Genomic DNA, 21,567 nt, shown 5'->3' with positions numbered 1-21,567 from the left:
TGACATAACTCATCTAACATGGCTAAATCCAGCTGCTCCATGTTAAGACCAACATAAGGTTGTAAGTTTTTTTTTTTTTTTTTTTTTTGAGCTAATAAGATTGTTTATGCATTTGTAATTTAGTTTAGAGGTATATTTAGCTTTTTTTGGGGGGGGGGGGGAATATGCGTTTGAATGATTAGCATTATATAGCATTTAAGCTAGTGGACTTTTGCTATGCAAGTTAGACAATTGCTCTTTTTTTTTGTACTGAGACCATTTATTAATATTTCAATACCGTTTGAGGCTAAGCTCAGGTGTTTTCATTATTTTTAAATGCATTCATTGCACTCGTGAAATGAAATTGCAACTCTGCATCATCTCAAACCCTCTGGTACTTTATTTTGTATTCGCATTTTATGCTCTTTTGAGAGTGAAAGCTTGCAAAGTCAAAATAGATGTTATTGCAAGCATAAACACTTTCTTCCTTTGTTTTATATCCGCTAAAATGTATTATGCAACACATTAAATGTTTGCAATCCGATTACTCGATTATTCAAACTTACTAATTGATAAGTTAATCGATTAGTTAAATAATTGAAAGCTGCAGGCCTACTTCTGTCTAAAATAAATTTGTCTATTTTACAAAAATAGAACTGAATTTCTCAGCAACTAAATGGACAGGTCTTAATAAAAGGTCAATGATAATTGTGGGATGTTGACACTTATTTTTTCCACTGTGTTCTATTCCACATGTTCGTCAGTGACAGGAGTCTGTTCTCAGGTTTGGCCTTAAGTCTTGGACACTGTGGCAAAGCATTTAGTTCTAGACGGATAGAAATCGAAAGTTTTTATCCTTTTCAATTGCCTCCTTACAAGCTTTATACTTCACACGGAAAATTCAGCAGCCATATGGTGAGCTAAAATGTTCACTGCAATTGTGTTAGAATAGAATGATGAATCTTCTCTTTTCTGGTCCTTCAAACTTGACACAAGACACGGAGTAGAGAAAAAGGACATTGGCAGGCTCAAAACAACAAGAACAACAACGACGTCTTACAAATCGGAGACAAGAGCAAGGACACTTTGAAACATTCAGCAGCTCTGACCGACACTTGAATACGGCTGCAATCAATAGACAAAGTATTGATTGTCTGTTCCAATCATATCCCCAAATCCTATTTCGAAATGTTGCGTCCAGCATAAACTTTTGTTTGTGTGCGTATTGTTTGAGAATGAGTATTGTTGAGTACTGTTGCAGATACAGTATAGAAGTGTCTCAGAGCAGCAAACCAAGCATAAAAACTTGGATTGATTGGGATTGGGAATTAAAAACATGTGTCCACTTCATATGGACAGATGCATTATTGTAAAAGACACTCAAATCAACGACTATCAGGTGTTAAATAGACCACATTCCCTTAAAACCACTAAAGCATCATTTTGATTAGTAACCTCACACAGCCAGCTAACATTCCGAAACTATGTAAAATGATCAGATTCTACGTCAGTATCCTACACACAAAGCTTACTCATTTTTAATATCTTAAAAACATTGTTTCATTAAATATATAATGAATGTAAATCATAACAGTATTTAAATAACTAATATTGTTTACTTGTATTAATTCTACTGTTTAAATAATGTAATATTATGTGTCAGATTAGGGTACTACGGGTGACCGACTAAAAGCTCCAAAAGAGAGAAGAGATGCACTTACATCCACGATGAAGAAGTCCAGCCAACACCAAGCATTGGTGAAGTACTTGACAAAACCATAGGCAACCCATTTCAACAGCATCTCCAGGATAAAGATGTAGGTGAAAACTCTGTCCGCATACTCCAAAATGATCCGAATGGTTTTCCTTTGTTCAATGTACACATCCTCAAAGGCCTTTGGGCGAAACAGAACACGAATATGTCATGCCCAAGGGAAGCGTTACACCTCTAAGATTAACAACCCTGCTAATGGAGTGCGTGCAGCACTCTGACCAACAATGATTCACACGGAGAATAAATTGCTGTGAGGTGTTTCAAGTAAGTACAGCTAGTCTAGATATGCAGAAATCTATGCCGTTTGACATTCTAAGAATATACATCGAAAAAGAACTGCAGTTTGATAAATAGGACAGTCTATTAATCAAGGCAGGAAGAGATCAGTCATCCCACTACTTAAACACACTGAGCTGAAGGTATACAATAAAGCACATTTACTGTATTTGTCTCTGACTTACCAGGGCTCCACTGCTGAGAAGGATCATAAAGATGATGAGAGTCTCAAACCAGTTGTGCTCCACGATCAAGTAGCAGGTTTTCCTCAGGAACCACCAGCTCTTCCCCCAGCCAATGGTGATGTCGACATCGCAGCACTTGTACTTGGCCACGCACGCTGCGTGCACACAGGGGAGATAAAGATTCTTCCCTCAGCAACACAGGATGAGAATGTTAGACTACGCATCAGCCTGCGCTAAATCGCAGATTACACTAGAGGTTCAGCAGGACTTTGCCCTTTTCTTGCTTGATTGGGTAGCTCATAGCTCTGCATATCGTTACATACAGTAGGTCAACTTCATTAAAGAAGATGCTTCTGGGAACAGGTGGAAATACAGAATTAAACCTTGAAAGTGTATTCAAACCAATAAAGACTATGCCGTCTCCAGGCCTGTAAAGCCTATACAGTACATGTCTTCATTAAACAGTGATCTTCAACTCTCGCTGGAGTGGTTTGCAGCTAGGTGTAAAGTGGTTGAGATGAGTATTAGCAAGTCCAAATCTGAGACCAAGGTCTTCATTTGGAAATGAGTCGTGTGAATTATTTGGATCAGGGTTGAGATCCTACCCTAAGCGGAGGAGTTCAAATATATTGGCTTGTTGTACACATAAAAGGAATGACTGAGTCAAGAAATCGTTGTTTGTGTAGCCCAGTACTTCTCAAATAGTGGGGCGCGCCCCCCCGCAGAGCGATGCCAGGGGGGGCGCATGTGACCTCGGGGAACATGCTTTTTTTTTTTTTTTCTGCCGTACTGGACTAAAGTGTACTAGCGCATCCACTCAGTGGGTGGCAGTGGCGCTCTCATTTTGTTTTAACGAGTGGAGGGTGGCTTGACCGCAGTCTCATTTTCAGAGTGCGTGCAGTATTTTTGAACTAAGGAAGAGCACTCATCACACAGAAAACAAATATGAAGAGCAGTGCGCCGCCGCCGTTTTCGAAAGCCGTTTTCCGACCGGACTCACTCACGCAGCGACCCACTGTCTTGTCCGGGTCTCACGCCGCCGCCCGATAAGTGCCATTTTCAGCTTGGGATCGTCACGACGACCGCTGAGGTCTACCTCGGCCGCCGAGAATGCGCTTTGTTCGTGCCGTTTGCCTTTTAGCTTTGACTTTTAATACTGTGGGTGATGAGGAAAGACTGTTTACTGTAACTAAAAATAATTATAGCGGACCGCCAGAAGCCAAATCAATTAAGACGCCACTTAAAGACATTCGACCCCAATCTCATTGATAAGCCGCTTGATTGTTTTTCAGCGAAAACGTGCCGAATATTGCCAACAATCGTCCTGCTTTGTCAGTGTTATATCAGTAAACAAGTGAGCATTGTTAGCATACTCATTGCAAAATGACTCCACACCATTGCAAAGGAGGTAATACTGAGTGTGAGCAGCAAAAATAAAAACTGTCCTTCTGTCCAAGGACACTCTTTTTTTTCCTTTATTCATTTTTGTTTTTTCGGTCAAATTTTTTGGCATATTGTCCTCATGAGTGAATGTTTCTAATCAATTTGAATTTGTTATTATTTACTGATTTTATTACATTTTATTTTTCAGTACCAAATGGTCAAAAATGTACCTTGAGTGTATTTTTACAGTTTGAATGTGACTTTTTTTTAATGCAGGCAAATTGATGCACGTCAAGTCTTCTCTGTTACAAACAAAACAATGTTAATAAAGTTATACTTTATTATAAGTTGATCTATGTTACTTTTTTTCTTTATTAGAAAAAAGGGACACAATATTAGGCAAATGCGTATTTATGATAGTAATTTTATAGACAAATAATACTATTTACAGTGGCGGCAGAGAGTTTGGGGGGGCGCGAAACATTTACGTCGTGCTTGGGGGGCGTCGCAGAAAATAATTGAGAAGCACTGGTGTAGCCTATGCTGCGTTTGTCCCTTAGAGTCTTGCATTTTCCAGACTATAAAGCGCATTGGAAGTCAGATGAGCCCACAAAAAAAATAAATAAATAAAAAAACATTTAGAAATTCGTATTTTGGGGGGAATTTTATCATTATATTATTTATTCAGAGACACCCCCCTCCCCATTATAGTTATAACAAGAAAATGGTCGGCGGCTGGATTAAAAACAAGAAAAAAGACATCTGTTAATGTAACATATTATCTGAATGACTGTCATTGACCTCACTAGACGTCCAATCCATTTTGACTGGGAGGGTTGCAGCAATTATTCACTGCCAGCCCATTCCAGTCAAAATGGATTGGACGTCTAACGCTGTTAATAGCACCAAAACTTGAGCATTCCCAAACAGTCCTTCGAGTTTAACTGAATTGGGCATCTATCGTTGTCACTGGCAGGCAATGTGTTGACAATTAAATCCTATTTATACTCCCGCAACTTCATATTCGTCAACTGTCCCATTTCATCACATAACCTACGCACTGGATCGTGCAGCACCTCTGCGTAGGCTGTGTGACAGTTGAGGGGCGCTCATCATTTTTTCCTGCTGCACAAATTTTTTCGTGATTGGTCTGTTTAGTCATATGTGTGATAACTACATACTGTACTTATCTTTTCCCGGCTCTTCTCCGTGAGTCCTCCATGTTTAGAAACAAATTGTGTGAAAATCTAAGGCTAGGTTCATACCCCAGGTCTTAATGCACAAAAACGATTTTTTTTTTTTCGTGTTTTTCCGACTCGAGTGAGGCATTAACTTGACGGTCTGAACGGGACATGTCGCATTGAAGTGGACCGATTCAAATCCGATCTAGGCCACTTTCGTATAACGGTTAAAATCCAATATGGGCCAATTTTGGGCCAATGAAACAAGATGGGACACAATACTACCATCTTTTGAATTACTGAAGTAACTACATGAAAAGAGCACAATCAATCAACTGTGAGACAAAAAAAAATTAAAGATTCGGGCTCAGACGATTGATGCGTATACATCCCTAAATATACAGTTTTCATTCATATATTCATTCTGATCCATCTTAGAGTAGACATTTAGTTAGTGTCCTCACCATGAAGAACAAAGTGGGTAACTTTATGAGCAGTCTGAAAACTCAATATCACTCCAAATCACTATCCCATCCATTAAAATCTTCATCTCCAGTGTTACTTCTGAACAACTCCCCCAACTATGGAAGGTGACGTCACGCCTAGTGCGCAGCGGTTAGTGAGAAAAAAAAAACATACAAGTTGCACCTAAGTATAAATTGCAGGCTCAGACAAATTATGAAAAAAGTGTGATTTATAGTCCAGAAAATACAATAGTTTTAGTTGAGGAAACGTTAAAAACAATGTTACCAGGCTTCTGAAAAATATTTCTGACAGTAACATCCCCCACTGAATTAACAGGTATTCACAATGTCTTTTAAAAAAGACATACTGCATATGCACACATTTCTTGGGGGCATTTAGGGATCAGTGACAGGGATAGCGAGAGTCAGACCGTGATGATAAATAGTGGGCATGCTTGAGTAAGTCTTTATAATGAAACTGTCCTTCACCCAGCTGCCCTGTCATTGTCGCTCAGCCCAAGGGAGTCTCGGTGCTGTTGACTGGAAGTAATGGGTGCCATGGGAGCAGCAGACTCACCATCTGTCCAACATGCTTCTGGTTCCATGTATTCCTCCACCGTCTCCACAACCACCACCTCCTCCACATCTGGCTTGATGTCAATAGTGCTGCCCTCTGACGAACTGGTATCGTCCAGCTGCAAAGAGATTTTTTAAAAAGAAAGGGAAAAAAAATAACATTTAAAAAAAAAAAAAAAGGTGAGCCAAATATTTAAAAGAAATTTTATGAAAACCAATTCGTTACAATTGTAGTAGTTGCTTCAGTGCTAGAGTAGATGGGAGGTGATCATCAGAACCTACAGTGGGGAGAACAAGCATTTGATACACTGCCGATTTTCCTGGTTTTCCCACTTGCAAAGCATGTAGAGGTCTGTAATTTGTATCATAAGTTCTCTTCAACTGTGAGGGACGGAATCTAATACAAAAAAACAGAAAATCACGGTGTATGATTTTTAAATAATAAATTTACATTTAATTGCATGAAATAAGTATTTGATACATCACAAAAATCGAACAATATTTGGTACAGAAACCTTTGTTTGCTATTACAGATACCAAACGTTTCCTGTAGTCCTTGACAAGGTTTGCACACACTGCAGCAGGGATTTTGGCCCACTCCTCCATGCAGATCTTCTCCAGGTTTCGGGGCTGCTACTGGGCAACACGGACTTTCAGCTCCGTCCATAGATTTCCTATTGGGTTCAGATCTGGTGACTGGCTAGGCCACTCCAGGACCTTAAGATGCTTCTTACGGAGCCACTCTTTAGTTGCCTTGGCTGTGTGCTTTGGGTCGTTGTCATGCTGGAAGACCCAGCCACGACCCATCTTCAGGGCTCTCACTGAAGGAAGGAGGTTGTCAGCCATGATCTGGCGATACATAGCCCCATCCATCCTCCCCTCAATATGGTGCAGTCGTCCTGTACCCTTGGCAGAGAAGCAGCCCCAAAAAATGATGTTTTCTCCTCCATGTTTCACGGTTGGGATGGTGTTCTTGGGGTTGTACTCATCCTTCTTTTTCCTCCAAACACGACGAGCCGAGTTTAGACCAAAAAGTTCAATTTTGGTCTCATCCGACCACATGACCTTCTCCCATTGCTCCTCTGGATCATCCGGATGGTCAGTGGAAAACTTCAGACGTGTCTGGACATGCACTGGCTTCAGCAGCGGGAACTTGCCTGCGCTGTAGGATTTTAATCCATGACGACGTAATGTGTTTCCGATGGTTTTCTTCGAGACTGTGGTTCCAGCTCTCTTCAGGTCATTGGCCAGGTCCTGCCGTGTAGTTCTGGGTTGATTCCTCACCTTCCTCATGATCAGTGATGCCCCACGAGGTGAGATCTTGCATTGAGCTCCAGAACGAGGCAGATTTACCGTCAACTTGAACTTCTTCCATTTTCTAATAATCGCTCCAACAGTTGTTACCTTCTCACCAAGCTGCTTGCTTATTTTCCTGTAGCCCATCCCAGCCTTGTGCAAGTCTATTAGTTTATCCCTGATGTCCTAACACATCTCTTTGGTCTTGGCCATTGTGGAGAGGTTGAAGTTTGTTTGTTTGGCCATGTGAACAGGTGTCTTTTATACAGGTAACAAGTTCAAACAGGTGCAGTTACTTCCGGTAATGAGTGGAGAACAGGAGGGGTTCTTAAAAAAGAATTAAGAGCCGAAATATTTACTAGTTGGTAATGTATCAAATACTTACTTCATGCAGTTGAATACAAATTTATTATTTAAAAACTATGTGATTTTCTGGATTTTTGTATTAGATTCTGTCCCTCACCGTTGAAGAGAACTTATGATACAAATTACAGACCTCTACATGGCTTGCAAGTGGGAAAACCAGCAAAATCGGCAGTGTATCAAATACTTGTTCTCCCCACTGTATGTAGATGTCTATGATTAAAGATGTAGGGCTCTATTGTCATAGACTATGCAGCAGCGCTTCTCATCTTGACCTTGAGAGTCCGAGTGAGCATCGAAACTGTTTGGGAATTTGCTGATCTATGCGCAAAGATGAGTGCATAGCAAGGGGGTGCCCTTCAGCTTGGTGAATTGTTGGCAGAAAAATTCATATTAGTTTGTTCATTATTACAACAGCAGTAAAATAATTCTTATAAAACATGATCGCCGTTCCCATGCGGGATATGAATGGGCCAGATTTATAGGGGATGAGACAATCCGCTTTGATTGGCATCGAAAGGAGTCGCAAACAGCAATGAAAAACCCTCTTTCAAATGCACCTGCTGGTGTAGGTCCACCAATTTACCAACATCAATTCTAAAATGTATACTTGTGCAGCGTGACAGAAGGCAGATATGCGTATGAAAATGCGTATGAATCCGAACACTGCTATCTTAGCTTTACGCACTTGCTGCCGACCAGCTGCAAGATGGTTGCCACTTGAAATCAAAGGGTAGAAAGCATGATTGCATGATTTCATTGTTACTGCTCCGGCTAAAAATTCGATGCATGGTGTGTGTATTGTCCGTCCATCTGTCCGTCCGTCCGTCTGAGTCCGTTGTTAGAGTTAGGAAAATTGCGCCGTACATAACTGCATTTATTCGCATGCATTCTTATTACGTTATATTTCAATCTACAAGTACCGTAAATGCCCTTTCCTGTTAATGTTAACGCAGCAGAATAGTCTCATCCCTGTTTTACAGTCACAGGGAAACCTTAAATTAGTGAAGTTTGGTGAAGTTGCAATACCTCTGCATTATTTACTTCCCTATACAGTAAGTGGGACACTCACCCGGTTAAACATAGCACAAGGGTAAGTACGCATTGTTTAGAGGAAGGGCGCTAGGCTCACAAGGGGCCACAGGTTGCGCCAGAGGCTGACCTAAGCGTCTAGGCCGGAGGTGCTGAAGAGGCCTTTTCGTCTGGACACCTGCTCTTCACGTCATCCCGACATCACATCACCCCATGTTCTTAGTGTGCTAATTTTCTTACGAATGGAGTATATAAGGTAAATGCCTGGCTGGTGGGTGTACTGATACTTCTGCTTTCTGTAATTGCCCAGACTAGAGAACTATCAGCCAGATATCTGTAACTGTTGATTGCTTTATCTCTGGAATCAATATACTCGGATCAAATTGCAACTCCTCCAACTCCTCCTCCAATACCTCTCTTCTCAGTAACGAACACGCTTAAAGTTAGGACAGAGGAGTAATTCGGTGTCTTCACCCTTAGTAGGGTCCCGGACCCTCACAGTAGGTATTCTAAAACCTAACGCCATCTGTCCGTCCGTCCGTCCATCCATCCATCCACAAGAAGGCTGTTTTCAAAAACTGTTTTAATGCGATTTTATGTTTAATGTTTCCCTAGGTATGAGTGTGGGTGCGAATGGTTGTTCGTCTCCTTGTGCCCCCAACTGGCTGGCAACCGATTCAGGGTGTACCTCGCCTACTGCCCATAGTTAGCTGGGATTGGCTCCAGCACCCCGTGAACCTCATGAGAATAAGCAGCTCGGAAAATGAATGAATGAATGAATGCATGTTTAATGTTATGCTCATTGAAAGTGGAGCCTGCCTCACACTCACCTCTTTGCTGTTCTCAATATCAGACTCGCTGCTGAAGTCCTCTGTATTTAGGTTCTCAAAGTCAGACTCCCCAACAGCGATGGGCACGCAGACGGTCAGGTTGGGGTTGTGGATGAACGACATGTGGTCTTCATCGATCATATACTTGCCCACGCTGCTGCCAATACCGCTGGTGGTGCCATTGCCATTCTTTGCATAGTCAAGATCACGGTTTATATCCACCCCGGTGTGGTTGGCAATACAGTTCAGCTTCTTGTCGTACATGTCGTCCAAAGGCTTCTGCTCGTCCTCCATGGGTGGTTTCCTCAGCAGACTGGCCACCAGCAGCCGCATCTTGGCTTTGATCCATGCGATGCCTTTCTTGATGCGAATGACAGAAATCTGCAAGTTGTTAAGCTCACCGTCGTCATCCGTGGCAGCCAAATTGTCAGCACTGAATGAGCTCAGGAGCAAGGCAAGGAACAGGTTCAACACCTTTAAAACGGAGAAAGAAAAAAATGTAAACAAATATGGCAGCAATTTTGGCCATCTGAAGAAAGCATCAATGCATTATGGATAGAGGAAATTTAATGGCTAAGTGATATTTTGTCTCAATGTGATATTTTGTTAAAAAAAAATATATATATATTGGCGACAGACTCATAAAGCATTCAAATTTCAGCAAAAAACTGAAATAGGGCATGTAAAATGTACTCCAACTTTAAATTTTGGGAGTTTTGGACCTAAACATAAACTAAATAGGTGCTTAGCAACTATTTCTAATTGTGAAAACAAGGTCCCCACAAAAAAATAAATAAAAAAAAATTACATTTTGAAATAAGTGCACGAATGGAAATCTACAGTAAGAATGGAGTCTCCTAGTTATACTTTTGAAACATTTAGGTGCCTGCAGATTTCAACTATTGAAATTTAAGCCTTTTAAGTATGTTTTTAAGAACGCTTGAATAGAATTTAATGCAGCAATGCCAATTCCAGGGTAAATTGCACAGCCAACCTCCTCCAAAAACAAGTTAGAAAATTATTGATTTATATCTGAAAACAGAACTCTTGTTTGAGAGAAAACTGAAAAATTCAAGACCTACACCACGAAATACTAAGCCTTTTTAAACACACTTTATGAAGATTAGTAAATTTAAGACTTCTAGGACTTTTTCAGACCCTGTGGGAATCTCACAAAAAGCTAGTAGCCTAATCAGTTTTCCGTTTCTGTATGTGAGAAAGTTATACCACAATATACCTCAATATGTATAATTTGTCTGACAGCTACTCACCACCAAGTTGCCAATGACCATCACCATCATAAAGACGATGAGGCACATGCCCTGACCGGCCACTTCCATGCAATCCCACATAGTCTCAATCCATTCGCCACATAGAACCCGGAAGACGATCAGGAAGGAGTGGAAGAAGTCGTTCATGTGCCAGCGTGGCAGTTCACAGTCAAGGTCGATCTTGCATACACAGTCTTTGTAACTCTTCCCAAACAGCTGCATGCCCACCACGGCAAAGATGAAGACGATGATGGCCAACACAAGAGTCAAGTTCCCTAAAGCACCTACGGAGTTGCCAATGATCTTGATCAGCATGTTGAGAGTTGGCCACGACTTGGCCAGTTTAAACACTCTGAGCTGGAGAAAGGCAGGGTGGAGATTAGTCAGATTGTACCAAATCATTCAAATCCCCCCCTCATCCAAGGAATGTCATGCTTTGACTAAAATGAGCATTTACCAGTCGGAATGACCTCAGCACAGACAAGCCCTCGACGTCAGCTAGCGCCAGCTCAACTAAGCTCAGCGTTACGATGAACCCATCAAAACAATTCCAGGCTTCTTGGAAGTAGTAGTAGGGGTCCATAGCCACTAATTTGAACATCATTTCCCCAGCAAATATCCCAGTGAACACCTGGCAGAAGGCAAGGCAGGAAATCCATAATCAGAAACAAGATTGAGCTGTATAGATGACATTTGTGATTGTGAGGTTGTCCAATAAAGCAAAGTACCGTATATCTAATGCTATCGGCAGGGTTCTCAACTTTCACGCATTATGCGTGTCTCTCATGCCTTTCAAGCTATTCTCTTTTCATAGACTTCACTATCAGTTGATGAGACAGCTCCTACAGACATTGCGCGGGCCATGGCCAGGCAGAGCGTCGTGGAAGCTTTCACTGCGATAAACTCAAACACATGCTGCGCTCTAACGCAGGATTTAGGTGGAAACGGAAACAGTACCAAAGTTATAGTGCATAAAAGCAGGCAGGAGTGTCTCAAGAGTGATTTGGTCGAGGATTTGAGGTAATTGTTATATAAAATAGCACCACGCATGAACTTGGAAACGTGAAAACAATTAAATGAATGGAAGACATTAGCGTAACTTTAGCTTGAAATATTTACGTAAAATAAATGATAACTGCCCGTTTTTTTGCTTTTAACCAAGAATCCAGACCGTTTGACGTTCATGTCTATAGAAAAGCCGGGATTTACGCATTTATTCACAACAGTTTTCAACTTAAAAAGTTCTTTGTTTTGTAATGTCGACCATGTTGGAGTTTGTATCCATAGACAATAGCATAACTTTACATTCAAATAATGAGGTAATATTCTGCCAACTGTCCGTTTTTTTGGCAAGAAACTAGTAATTTAGACATTTCTGCGTCTCTACAAAAAAAAGAAATCGATTTTTACGTGTTTTATGTAACATTTCAATCTAAAAACGACAACGGCAAGACAGCCGGCAAGACGTGCTGAGACAATAGTGACTTCGGAATTCCACCAAAATAAGTTGTGATTGTATATAGAAATGCAATTGCTTTTGTTGAGTAAAATTAAGATGATTCTGCATTTCCTCAAGTACTAAGAATCTGATGTGAAAATTGAGTGATTTATTAGCTGTTGAAAACCTATGTCAAAATTAAGCTAAAAAAAAAAAAAAAATGAAGCCGCTACTTCGGGCAAAAACTTATATATGTTATGTTAAATATTGCTATTGCTGAAAATATAGGTGATTATCTCTGCATTTGGTGATTTTTGTGCAGCTAGTGTAAAATCTGAGAATTTTACAGCCATTTTAAGTTTTGTTAAATAAAAAAAAATAACTAATTGGGATTTGATTTGGGAACGATTTAAATTTTTTGATGCCGCTGCTAATGGACACTCATTTATGCCTAAGGGAGGTGCCCATTTTGGTTTTCAGTCGCCAGCAGCTTTGGTTTTGAAAATATTATAATTTTAATTTTTTGAAAATAGGCCCCCTACGGAGCAGCCCCTCGCCCCGTTTCCCATCCAGTGATAGTGAAGTCTATGCTCATGCTTTATGCCACACCATACATTTCTCACACCTCTATTAAAAATATGACTCGACCATTGCTGTGCGGCCTGTCATACGAATAAAGTAAATAAGTATTTATTCTGCGGACCCAATACAAGCCGTGTACCTATTTTGTGGCACACATGTTGCTGTGTTCCATGACTATAAATTTGAATCGCTAATACATCACCAAGCACGAGAAAAAGTACAAGATTGGACTGATGGAGAGCGTACATAGGAGTAGGAGCCTTTGTCAGCAAAGGCAAGTAACATAAATGTTCAGCGGCCACCAAGGACGTAGGTTTGGTCTCAAGATTGGTAAGGACGGTTTATAAGCATAACCTGCATGTACTGTACACTTTTTGGTGGGGACGGGACATTAATAAGATCAAACAGATTGGGTGAACAGGGGTCAGGGCTACATTTCTAACAAATATGAACCTAATTAATTGATAGGCTAAATGATCAATGCAAAATAAATCTGTATTGACTTATACTAACTTTTATGTGAACTGGTTCACGTGATACAACATTTGATTCAAACCTTTGTCTTTAAAAACTACTAAAGAACCATTTAGAAGAACAAGTCCCTTTAATTAAAAAAAAAAAAAAAAAGGGGGGGGGGGGGGCTCTTAGAATGAACCTAAATAATTGATAGGCTAAATGAGCAATGCAAAATAAATCTATATTGACTTATACTAACTTTCATGTGTATTGGTCAGGTGATACACCGTTCAATTCAAACCTTTGTTTTCAAAAAACAACTAAAGAAACATTTTGAAAACTTCCAGAATAAAATATCTGGATTTTATTAGCAAATTTAAATTGTAATATTTGAACATAAAATATATTAAAATACTTACATACTTTTTACCCCTTGATTAATAATGTATGAAAGCTGAAAAAATGTCTGCAAAGGTTGCAAATAAAAGTATTTTAAAATAAATAAAATAGAAAATAAATAAATAAATACATTTTAAATAAATGCAAGTCATCAACCAATCAAATGTGCATTTGAGGGGGAAAAAATGGACCGGCACATTCAGCAAATGAAAAGAGGTAAATGATAGTCTTAACATAATGAAAATAATTCACTCGATAATGGTAGGGTCAATTCTATCATTACCACATTTGGGAAGACAAAATTACCTATATAACTGAACTCATTATTATATGCAAATAAGGTTGCTTAAAAGTTAGTTAGGACAATTTGAGCATCCTGAAAAGTTGGTAGTGTTATGTCCCTACTGTCCCTATGCAAACCTAACGGCCTTGGCGCCCACCAATTATAGTACTTCCTCCAGCGTTGCAAGTCTCGCGAGCCGCCTGCTGACGCTGCTCCGGCGAATTCCCCAGATCATCCCTCAATTGAAAACGCCCAATCTTTACAGACGTAAATGCATTGTTGGTTAAATTGGAACTGAAATTGACAAGTTGGACAGTGTAACCAATGGCTGTGCAAATTTGACAGAGAAAAATGTTGGATATTTGAGAAACTAACTTGACTTTTTTTTTTACATTATATTATGTGATTATGTATAAATCAGGAGGTGTTGTCAGTGTTGGGAATAACGTCGTTAAATAACGCTGTTACATAACGGCGTTATTTTTTCAGTAACGGGGTAATCTAACTAATTATTTTTTTCGCAGTTACAACGCCGTTACCGTTACTGACGGTCAAAAGCGGTGCGTTACTTACTCTGAATAAATTGAAGAAACTACCAGCCATAGCGAGTCTACTCTGCTCTGTTTGTCATCCAAGACTTGGGGTGCATTCAGGCTCGAGAATAGCGCACGTACTTCTTATGACTCCAGGCTGTTTGTCCCTGCTCATTCAATTAGACAATGCTTTCCAAAGCTTGCTAACGTTTCTGTTTGCTACACCTGAATGCTAGCCTCGTTCCCATCCCCCACTGTCAGCCAGCAAGAATGCGGCTTCCATCTTGAGGACGGCAGATGCTTTGAGGGGGACGGGAGGAGTAGGGGGACGAGGCTACCTGAATGCACCCCCTGGATAAATGCGATGGAAGTGATTGTGATTGGCTGAGGGTTAGAGTCATGTGTCATGGTAAGCCAATCAGAGCCGGTGTTTTCACACACAAACCGGAACAGCGCGTGCAGCAAACACACACACGCAATACAGATGCAGAGGGATATGATGGCAGAGCATTCAGAGGAAAATTTGTCCTTTACAAGGTGGAGTTATAAACACTATTTCAAGCTGGTCGAAATTAAAGGAAAGAACGCGCATGTAAAGTGTAATTTATGTCCCGGGGCAAAGCTTTTGTCGATATCTGTGGTAAGCAATTCAAATCTGCTGAAGCACCTAACAACTACACACGCTACCACAAAGCTAGTGGCGAAAAATCTTACTGTTTATTTTTGTTGCACTTCAAGTGTAGGATAAATCTGCTGCTGGTGAGATGCAATAAATATTACAAGGTTCTATAACACAACTACCTGTCTGTTCTCTATTCAACTGACTCGAATACTGCTCAGAAAATTTCAAATTCTTTGACATACAACAACTTCTTTTTAAAGTAACAGAAATAGTTACTTTACCTGGTAACCAGTTACTTTTACTATAGAGTAATTCAGTTACTAACTCAGTTTTTGGAAGAAGTAGTGAGTAACTATAACTAATTACTTTTTTAAAGTAACGTGCCCAACACTGGTCGTGTAAATCAGTATTAGAAATGAACTATTTGTTAATGTAACTAAATCAATAAAGAGCACTTCATCACTGTTTATTGTATTTTTGCAGGAAAATGAGAATGAACATCGCGATGTAGAACTTCCAGGTGAGGGAATAAGTCGAAGGGGATTCAAATACATGTTTTTTTTCCCCATCAATGAATGATAATTAATACTGAAAACAGATGAGCTCAAATACAGTAAAAAGCTCATTATCTATACACACACCTACACGCACACAGTCTCACTCAAAACCAGTGGTGTCAAACATAGGAAGCGGCTCGGTGGTTTAATCCGGCCCACAAGGTTGTTCTGCCTATCAGGCACTTGTAGCTCATTTATACAAGCTTTTATTTTGACATTGGCGCCGTAAAACCAGGAATTTGTCATTTGGGTGATCGAATACATGCACTAACGCACTTGGCTCAGTTTCATGTTCACGGTCACTTTCGTTCATCTAACCCCACCCAGTCAAAATGGTGCCGTCAATGGCAGTCGATGAGTTAACAAGGAAATGACGCCAAAATGCCCCAAAATAAACAGGAAGTGACCAATAAATAGGAAGCACCCCGTAAATGCCCAAAAAAAATCATTTGAAAATTATCCGAAATTTAATTAAGTGACCCATAAGTACCCTCAAATTGCAAAGAAGTGTCGCAAAGTTAACTCATTGCCTGTCATGGCCAACGATAGATGTCCAATTTACTTAAACGGGGAAGACTAGTTGTGGATTCTAATCTTTCAGGCATTGTCAGTTTACTTATTTGACCAAAAATGAACGGGTCCAGCCATCTTAAAATCACATTGCCATGAATGTGGCCTGCGAACCAAAATGAGTTTGGCACCCCTGCTCCAAACAATATTCATAAGTTGAAAACCCTGGTTATGGCACTAGCATAATCTCTAAGGACTTTGCTTGGGGACTGCGCAGTAGATGTTAAATATTCAATATATAATTTCCAATCTAACCAATACAATAACTCTACTTAAAATGAAGCTTAGAATTGGAAGGAATATGTGAAACCAGTTAGGTACTGCGCACTGGAAAAAATCGCAAACAGCTTCATTCCCCTCATGTACCAATAAAACAAAATTACAAACTCAAATTCGTAAACATTTCAAACATATTTTTTTCACCTTGTCATTATGGGGTGTTGAGGAGAAAATGCATTTATTTCATTTTCGATTAAGGCTGTGTTATTTAAAAAAAAAATGCTGAGTGAAATAGTGTTATAAAACTAGGATTGGTGTGATTGGATTTTGTAATTTAGTGCACAACATGCATTATTTTCTTTGTTTTGTGTGGTAAGATTTACAGTTTACCTCATCTGGTGTGTGATAATATGCTTAAAAACAATCAGCATTTGACTCTTTGAGGAAATGTTCAAAATTAGTCACAGCCACTAGTCAGTTTGGATCTGCATATGCATGTGGTTGATTAAATATGACATGGCTGATAACCAAGACTAATCTAAAAATAATTTTCAATCTTCAATCTCATATTCACCCAGCCATAACTAGTATTGTTTCCAACTGATGCTCACGTCGGCGAATTTACCAGGTGCAGATCATCAAATTATGAGTCCTGTTTTACAGACTTGTTCAGCAAAACCCTTGAAATCTGAAATGGTGAAAATGGTCATAAGTTACCCCCCCCCAACTTTCCGCGAAGGGGCAACTGAGTGAATTGAAGCATAGGGGGGTTTTGAGAACCCCAAAGAATCCAAACATCCTATCATAAACATACTCTTATTTAAAAAAAGAAAAAAACAGAAAGAAAAAAGAGAGAGAAAAAGAAAAAAGGAGAAAAAAATGGATGTTTTCAGGCATTTAGAGAAATCCTAAAAGTTCAGTTGTTGTACTTGTTTGTACTTGGTTGAAACTACATTTTAAATACAAGTGTAAATGAGTGAATTCTACCGCTGTGACAACTACATTTCTCTCACAGGCATGAATTAAGTATCTATCAAGGGCATAGGTTTGTCTCAACATGGGTAGGAATGATATAACAGCATAACCTACATGTACATTTTTTGCTGAGGATGGACATTAAGAAGACCAAACGGATTGTTGAACGGGGGTCAGGGCCACATTTCTCAAGAATATGAACCTAATTAATTTATAAGACAAATGATCAAAGAAATATAAATCTTTATTGACTTATACCAGTACTTCTCAATTAGTGGGGCGGGGCCCCCCAGGGGGGCACAGACGATGCTGGGGGTGGCGCATGTGACCTTGAGGAACAGACTTTTTTGCCGTATTAGAATAAAGTGTAATTGCACATCCTCCCAGATGGGGGCAGTGCCGCTCTCGTTTCCAGCGTGTGCGCAATATCTTTGAACCAAACAAGCACACAGCAAAGAGCACTAGAGATATGAAAAGCTAAGACAAGGAAATATGATGAAACGTATGTAGTATTTGGCTTTGACTTTTAGTACAGTGGGAGACGAGGAAAGACCAGTCTGTTTACTTGGGCTAAAAAAATAAAAATGTTTGCAGCGGACAGCAGGAATTACTTTTTTCAGCAAAAACGTGCAAAATATTGCCAAAAATCCTCCCGTTTTGTCAGTGTTACATCAGTAAACCAGCGAGCACTGTCAGCATCATATAAGGTGGCATACCAAGTTGCTCAGTGCAAAATAACCCCACACCATAGCAAAGGAGCTGATACTGCCTGCAGCAAAAATAAAAACTGTCCCTCTGTCCAATGACACTGTCATTTCTGTTCGATTCATTTTTGTTTTTTTGGTCTAATTGTTTGGCATATTGTCCTCATGAGTTAATGTAGCTAATCAATTTGAATTTATTATTATATATTGATTTTATGAAATTTTATTTTTCAGTATCAAACGGTCAAAATATGTACTGTATCTTGAGTGTATTTTTACAGAATGGATGGTTGTTGTTTTTTAAACACTTTATTGTACTATATTACTTTTTTCTTTAATATAAAAAATAAAACAATGTTATGCAGGGGTGTACTTATAATAATAAGAATTTTATATACAAATGATACTGCAGTATATTTACAGTGGCGGTAGAGAGTTGGGGGGGCGCGGAACGTTTACGTATTCATGGGGGAGCATAACAGAAAATAATTGAGAAGCACTGACTTATACAAACTTTTATGTGAACTGGTTCACGTGAAATAACGTTTGATTCAAACCTTTGTCTTTAAAAACTACTAAAGAACCATTCAGAAGAGCTTCCAAGAATGGGTCCACTTCTGAGAGACACTAGACCACCCCAGGACTCACACTAAAGCATTGTAATATAAAAGTGATTTGGGAAAAACTTCATGAGAAAAAATATTAGCTATCCAAGGACCAATCTACATCTGCGGCATCCTAGACTACCCTTAGACTCGAACCAAAGTACTCTCATGAAATTCTGATTTGTGATTTCATTTCAGTTTTTTTTTTTCATCTCAGTTCATGCTCATGTCAGAAGTGGACGCATTCTTGGGACTTGCATTCTGAAGCCATTGCGTTGCATTACGGTAATGCACATTATGCAAACAATGATCCAAATGAGGGACGGATAGATTGATTTTATTGTTCCTTCTGGAGGCTGGCCTGACCACAGTAGTTTTGCAGGTTAGCAAATTCACACATATTAATCATAGGCGGAGTTTGACTTTTGAGGCAGGGGGGGCACAACATGTTGATGACCCCAAAACGCAGTGTCAGCAATAAATTTAACTTACAAGAATATTTATAATAATAAGTTGACAATGAGCGTTTTTTCGCCAAAATCGTCATCCACTGAATATGGTACGCCTGCCGGTGTCGTGCCAATGTAGTTACCCCAGTCAAAAGTTGTATCCCCTGAGCGGAGCCATATGGAGGTAGATTTGTGTCTGTATTATTCAATCCAAAAAAAAAAAAAAGTTGCTTCAATAAAAAAAAAAGTTGCTTTAATAAAAAAAAAAAGTGTTTGAATGCAAAAATAAATTAGAAACTCAAACTCAAATTTGATCTTTTTTTTTTTTTTTTTTTTTGTCTCGATTGAGGCAACTTTTTGATTGAAGTAATGTTGATATGTGTTTGGCCCACATTTTGACCAGGATATTTTTGTCCTTATTATTCAATCAAAAAATATGTTGCTTCAAAAAGATAAAGATTTTCAAAAAGAAAAATAAATTCAATCAAAAAAAGAAAGATTTAAATTATAGAACATAGTTTTTGAATGCGAAAAAATATTTGGGATTTAAAAATTTGCATTTGAACTTAATAATTACTTAATTTTTAATTGAAAAAGTTTGATTAAAGCAATCCTTTTTGTGTTTGGGCCATATTATGATTAGGACATTTGTGTCTAAATCATTCAATCAATCAATGTTTAAAAAAAAAATGTCTCTAATATATATATATACATATATATATATATATATATATATATATATATATATATATATATATACATATATAATTTTTAAAAATTATATGCAAAGCAAATGACCGTCTAAAGTCCTCGAAAAAATAATTTCAACCCATTATAAAAATGTTTTTTATTTCATTTCATTCATTTTTGTTGCAGTTTTATTGCTTACCAAGTATATATATATAGTGTATATAGGAAAGTCAATTACATGCAATGACACTTTTCGGCCACCAGGGGGCCCTGGCCTCCTCTTAAAATCCGCTTATGAGATTAATGCTATGGTAGCTCTGATGCAGGTCGGACTATTAGTAGCAAAATCTGTAGTGTTTCCCCCATCTCTACAACACTGACGTCTTTTTACATTACTTACAGTGGATTGTACCAGCAGAAAAAAACTTTTAATATCCCTTATCTTCGAACTGGGGTAGAGGAGGCGGCATCTTGTATTTCAGTCAGCCGGGTGTGTGAGTGTGCGTGTGCGTCTGTGTGGCGGGAGGAGAGGGTGGGGTCAAGTCATCAGCCAATCAAACGTGCCTTTGAGTGGAAAAAATGGACCGGCACATTCAGCAAGTGAAAAGGGATAAATGTAAGTCTGAACACAGAGAAAATAATTCACTTAATAATGGTAGGGTCTATTCTATCCTTACAACATATGGGAAGACTATCTAAATTACCCATATAACTGAACTCATTATACCATGCAAATAAGATTGCTTAAAAGTTGGTGCATGGGACAATTTGAGTTTCCTGAAAAGTTGGCAGTGTTATGTCCCTACCGTCCCTTTGCAAACCTACATCCTTGGTATCTATCAGTCTATTATATCTTTAATTTAACTGTATATATATTTTGGGCGCAAAGAAGAAGTGAAGCCTCTGTATTGTTGTTGACTGGGCTCCTCAACACTCAATAGGGACGCAGAAGTCGAATAAATCAGTATACTTGTGTGTAAAATCACTCACCAGATTCCCCACATACAACATGTCCTCAAAGTCAGGCGTCATCGGGTAGTGCTCCATAGCCATGAAGAGCGTGTTGAGGACAATGCAGATGGTGATTGCCAAATCCACAAATGGATCCATGACTATCAGGTTGACAATCTCCTTGATCTTCAGCCACGTGGGAGAGCATTCCCATATTAGGAATGTGTTTGAAAATTTATACCAACAAGGAGGACACTTGCGCTGGGACTCCTCCAGTTCTGAAGACATAGCACGGATCAGATGTCACAACTAAACCTACGAGTGTGCACGAAGCAAGCCACATGCAAAGGTCTTGAGTGAGAGAACAATTGTATGTATCCGGTATTGCTGGCTTTGCAAAGCAGATAAGCAGGAAATACATGTCAAATTAACCAACCAATGAGAGCAGCCCTAGTTAAAGAATAATGAAAAAGCAGGTTAAAAAGCTGGGTTAAAGAGGCAGTACCCTCCACTAGCGTGTTGGTAATGACGCTCATGACACTGTTGGCCCGCTCTTTCCGCCCAAAGGAGGTATTGAGCTGGTCCACAGACACCATCAGAGAGCCAGACAGCTTCTTCTTCACCTCAACCTCAGTAGTGGGCTGTCAGGAGGAGAGGAAGAATCAAGCACCCATGGAGAGGACATGAACACCATCCCACATCGCCACCGGTGGCTAGCGGAGGGAAGTGGACAACAGCATTGCAGCAAAAAGTCGTTGGGATTATTGCGGTGCAGGCTTTGGGTTTTGTTTTGTTTGTTTGTTTTCGAACCACTGTAATGCTGTAAATTCATGCAGATGTGAGTTTAACAATGCTAGCTAATGGCACATTTTAAGTGTTGTCCAAATTAAAAGACTTGTCTGCCAACTGCTTGGGGCCTTTCAT

At 39.4% G+C, this 21,567-nt stretch overlaps 1 protein-coding gene across 7 annotated transcripts in view; it reads right to left on the bottom strand.

Annotated features, from left to right (window-relative positions):
• The window catches only part of scn8aa (sodium channel, voltage gated, type VIII, alpha subunit a), a 125,329-nt gene that overhangs the window by 21,600 nt on the left and 82,162 nt on the right, over positions 1–21,567 (bottom strand). For all 7 annotated transcript variants that reach the window (XM_057830081.1, XM_057830078.1, XM_057830082.1 and 4 more), the window contains exons 13-20: positions 21,149–21,284; positions 20,683–20,921; positions 11,068–11,241; positions 10,611–10,967; positions 9,340–9,813; positions 5,820–5,937; positions 2,215–2,369; positions 1,701–1,874 (exon numbers count right to left, since the gene is read on the bottom strand). In XM_057830081.1, coding sequence (XP_057686064.1) covers positions 1,701–1,874; positions 2,215–2,369; positions 5,820–5,937; positions 9,340–9,813; positions 10,611–10,967; positions 11,068–11,241; positions 20,683–20,921; positions 21,149–21,284 — 1,827 coding nt within the window. The remainder of the gene's footprint in view (positions 1–1,700; positions 1,875–2,214; positions 2,370–5,819; positions 5,938–9,339; positions 9,814–10,610; positions 10,968–11,067; positions 11,242–20,682; positions 20,922–21,148; positions 21,285–21,567) is intronic.

Source organism: Corythoichthys intestinalis, chromosome 2, assembly GCF_030265065.1.
Source record: "Corythoichthys intestinalis isolate RoL2023-P3 chromosome 2, ASM3026506v1, whole genome shotgun sequence".
In the NCBI taxonomy this organism is placed as follows: Eukaryota; Metazoa; Chordata; class Actinopteri; order Syngnathiformes; family Syngnathidae; genus Corythoichthys; species Corythoichthys intestinalis.
The sequence above is the reverse complement of the archived record's forward strand: the minus strand, read 5'-3'. Positions and strand labels throughout refer to the sequence as shown.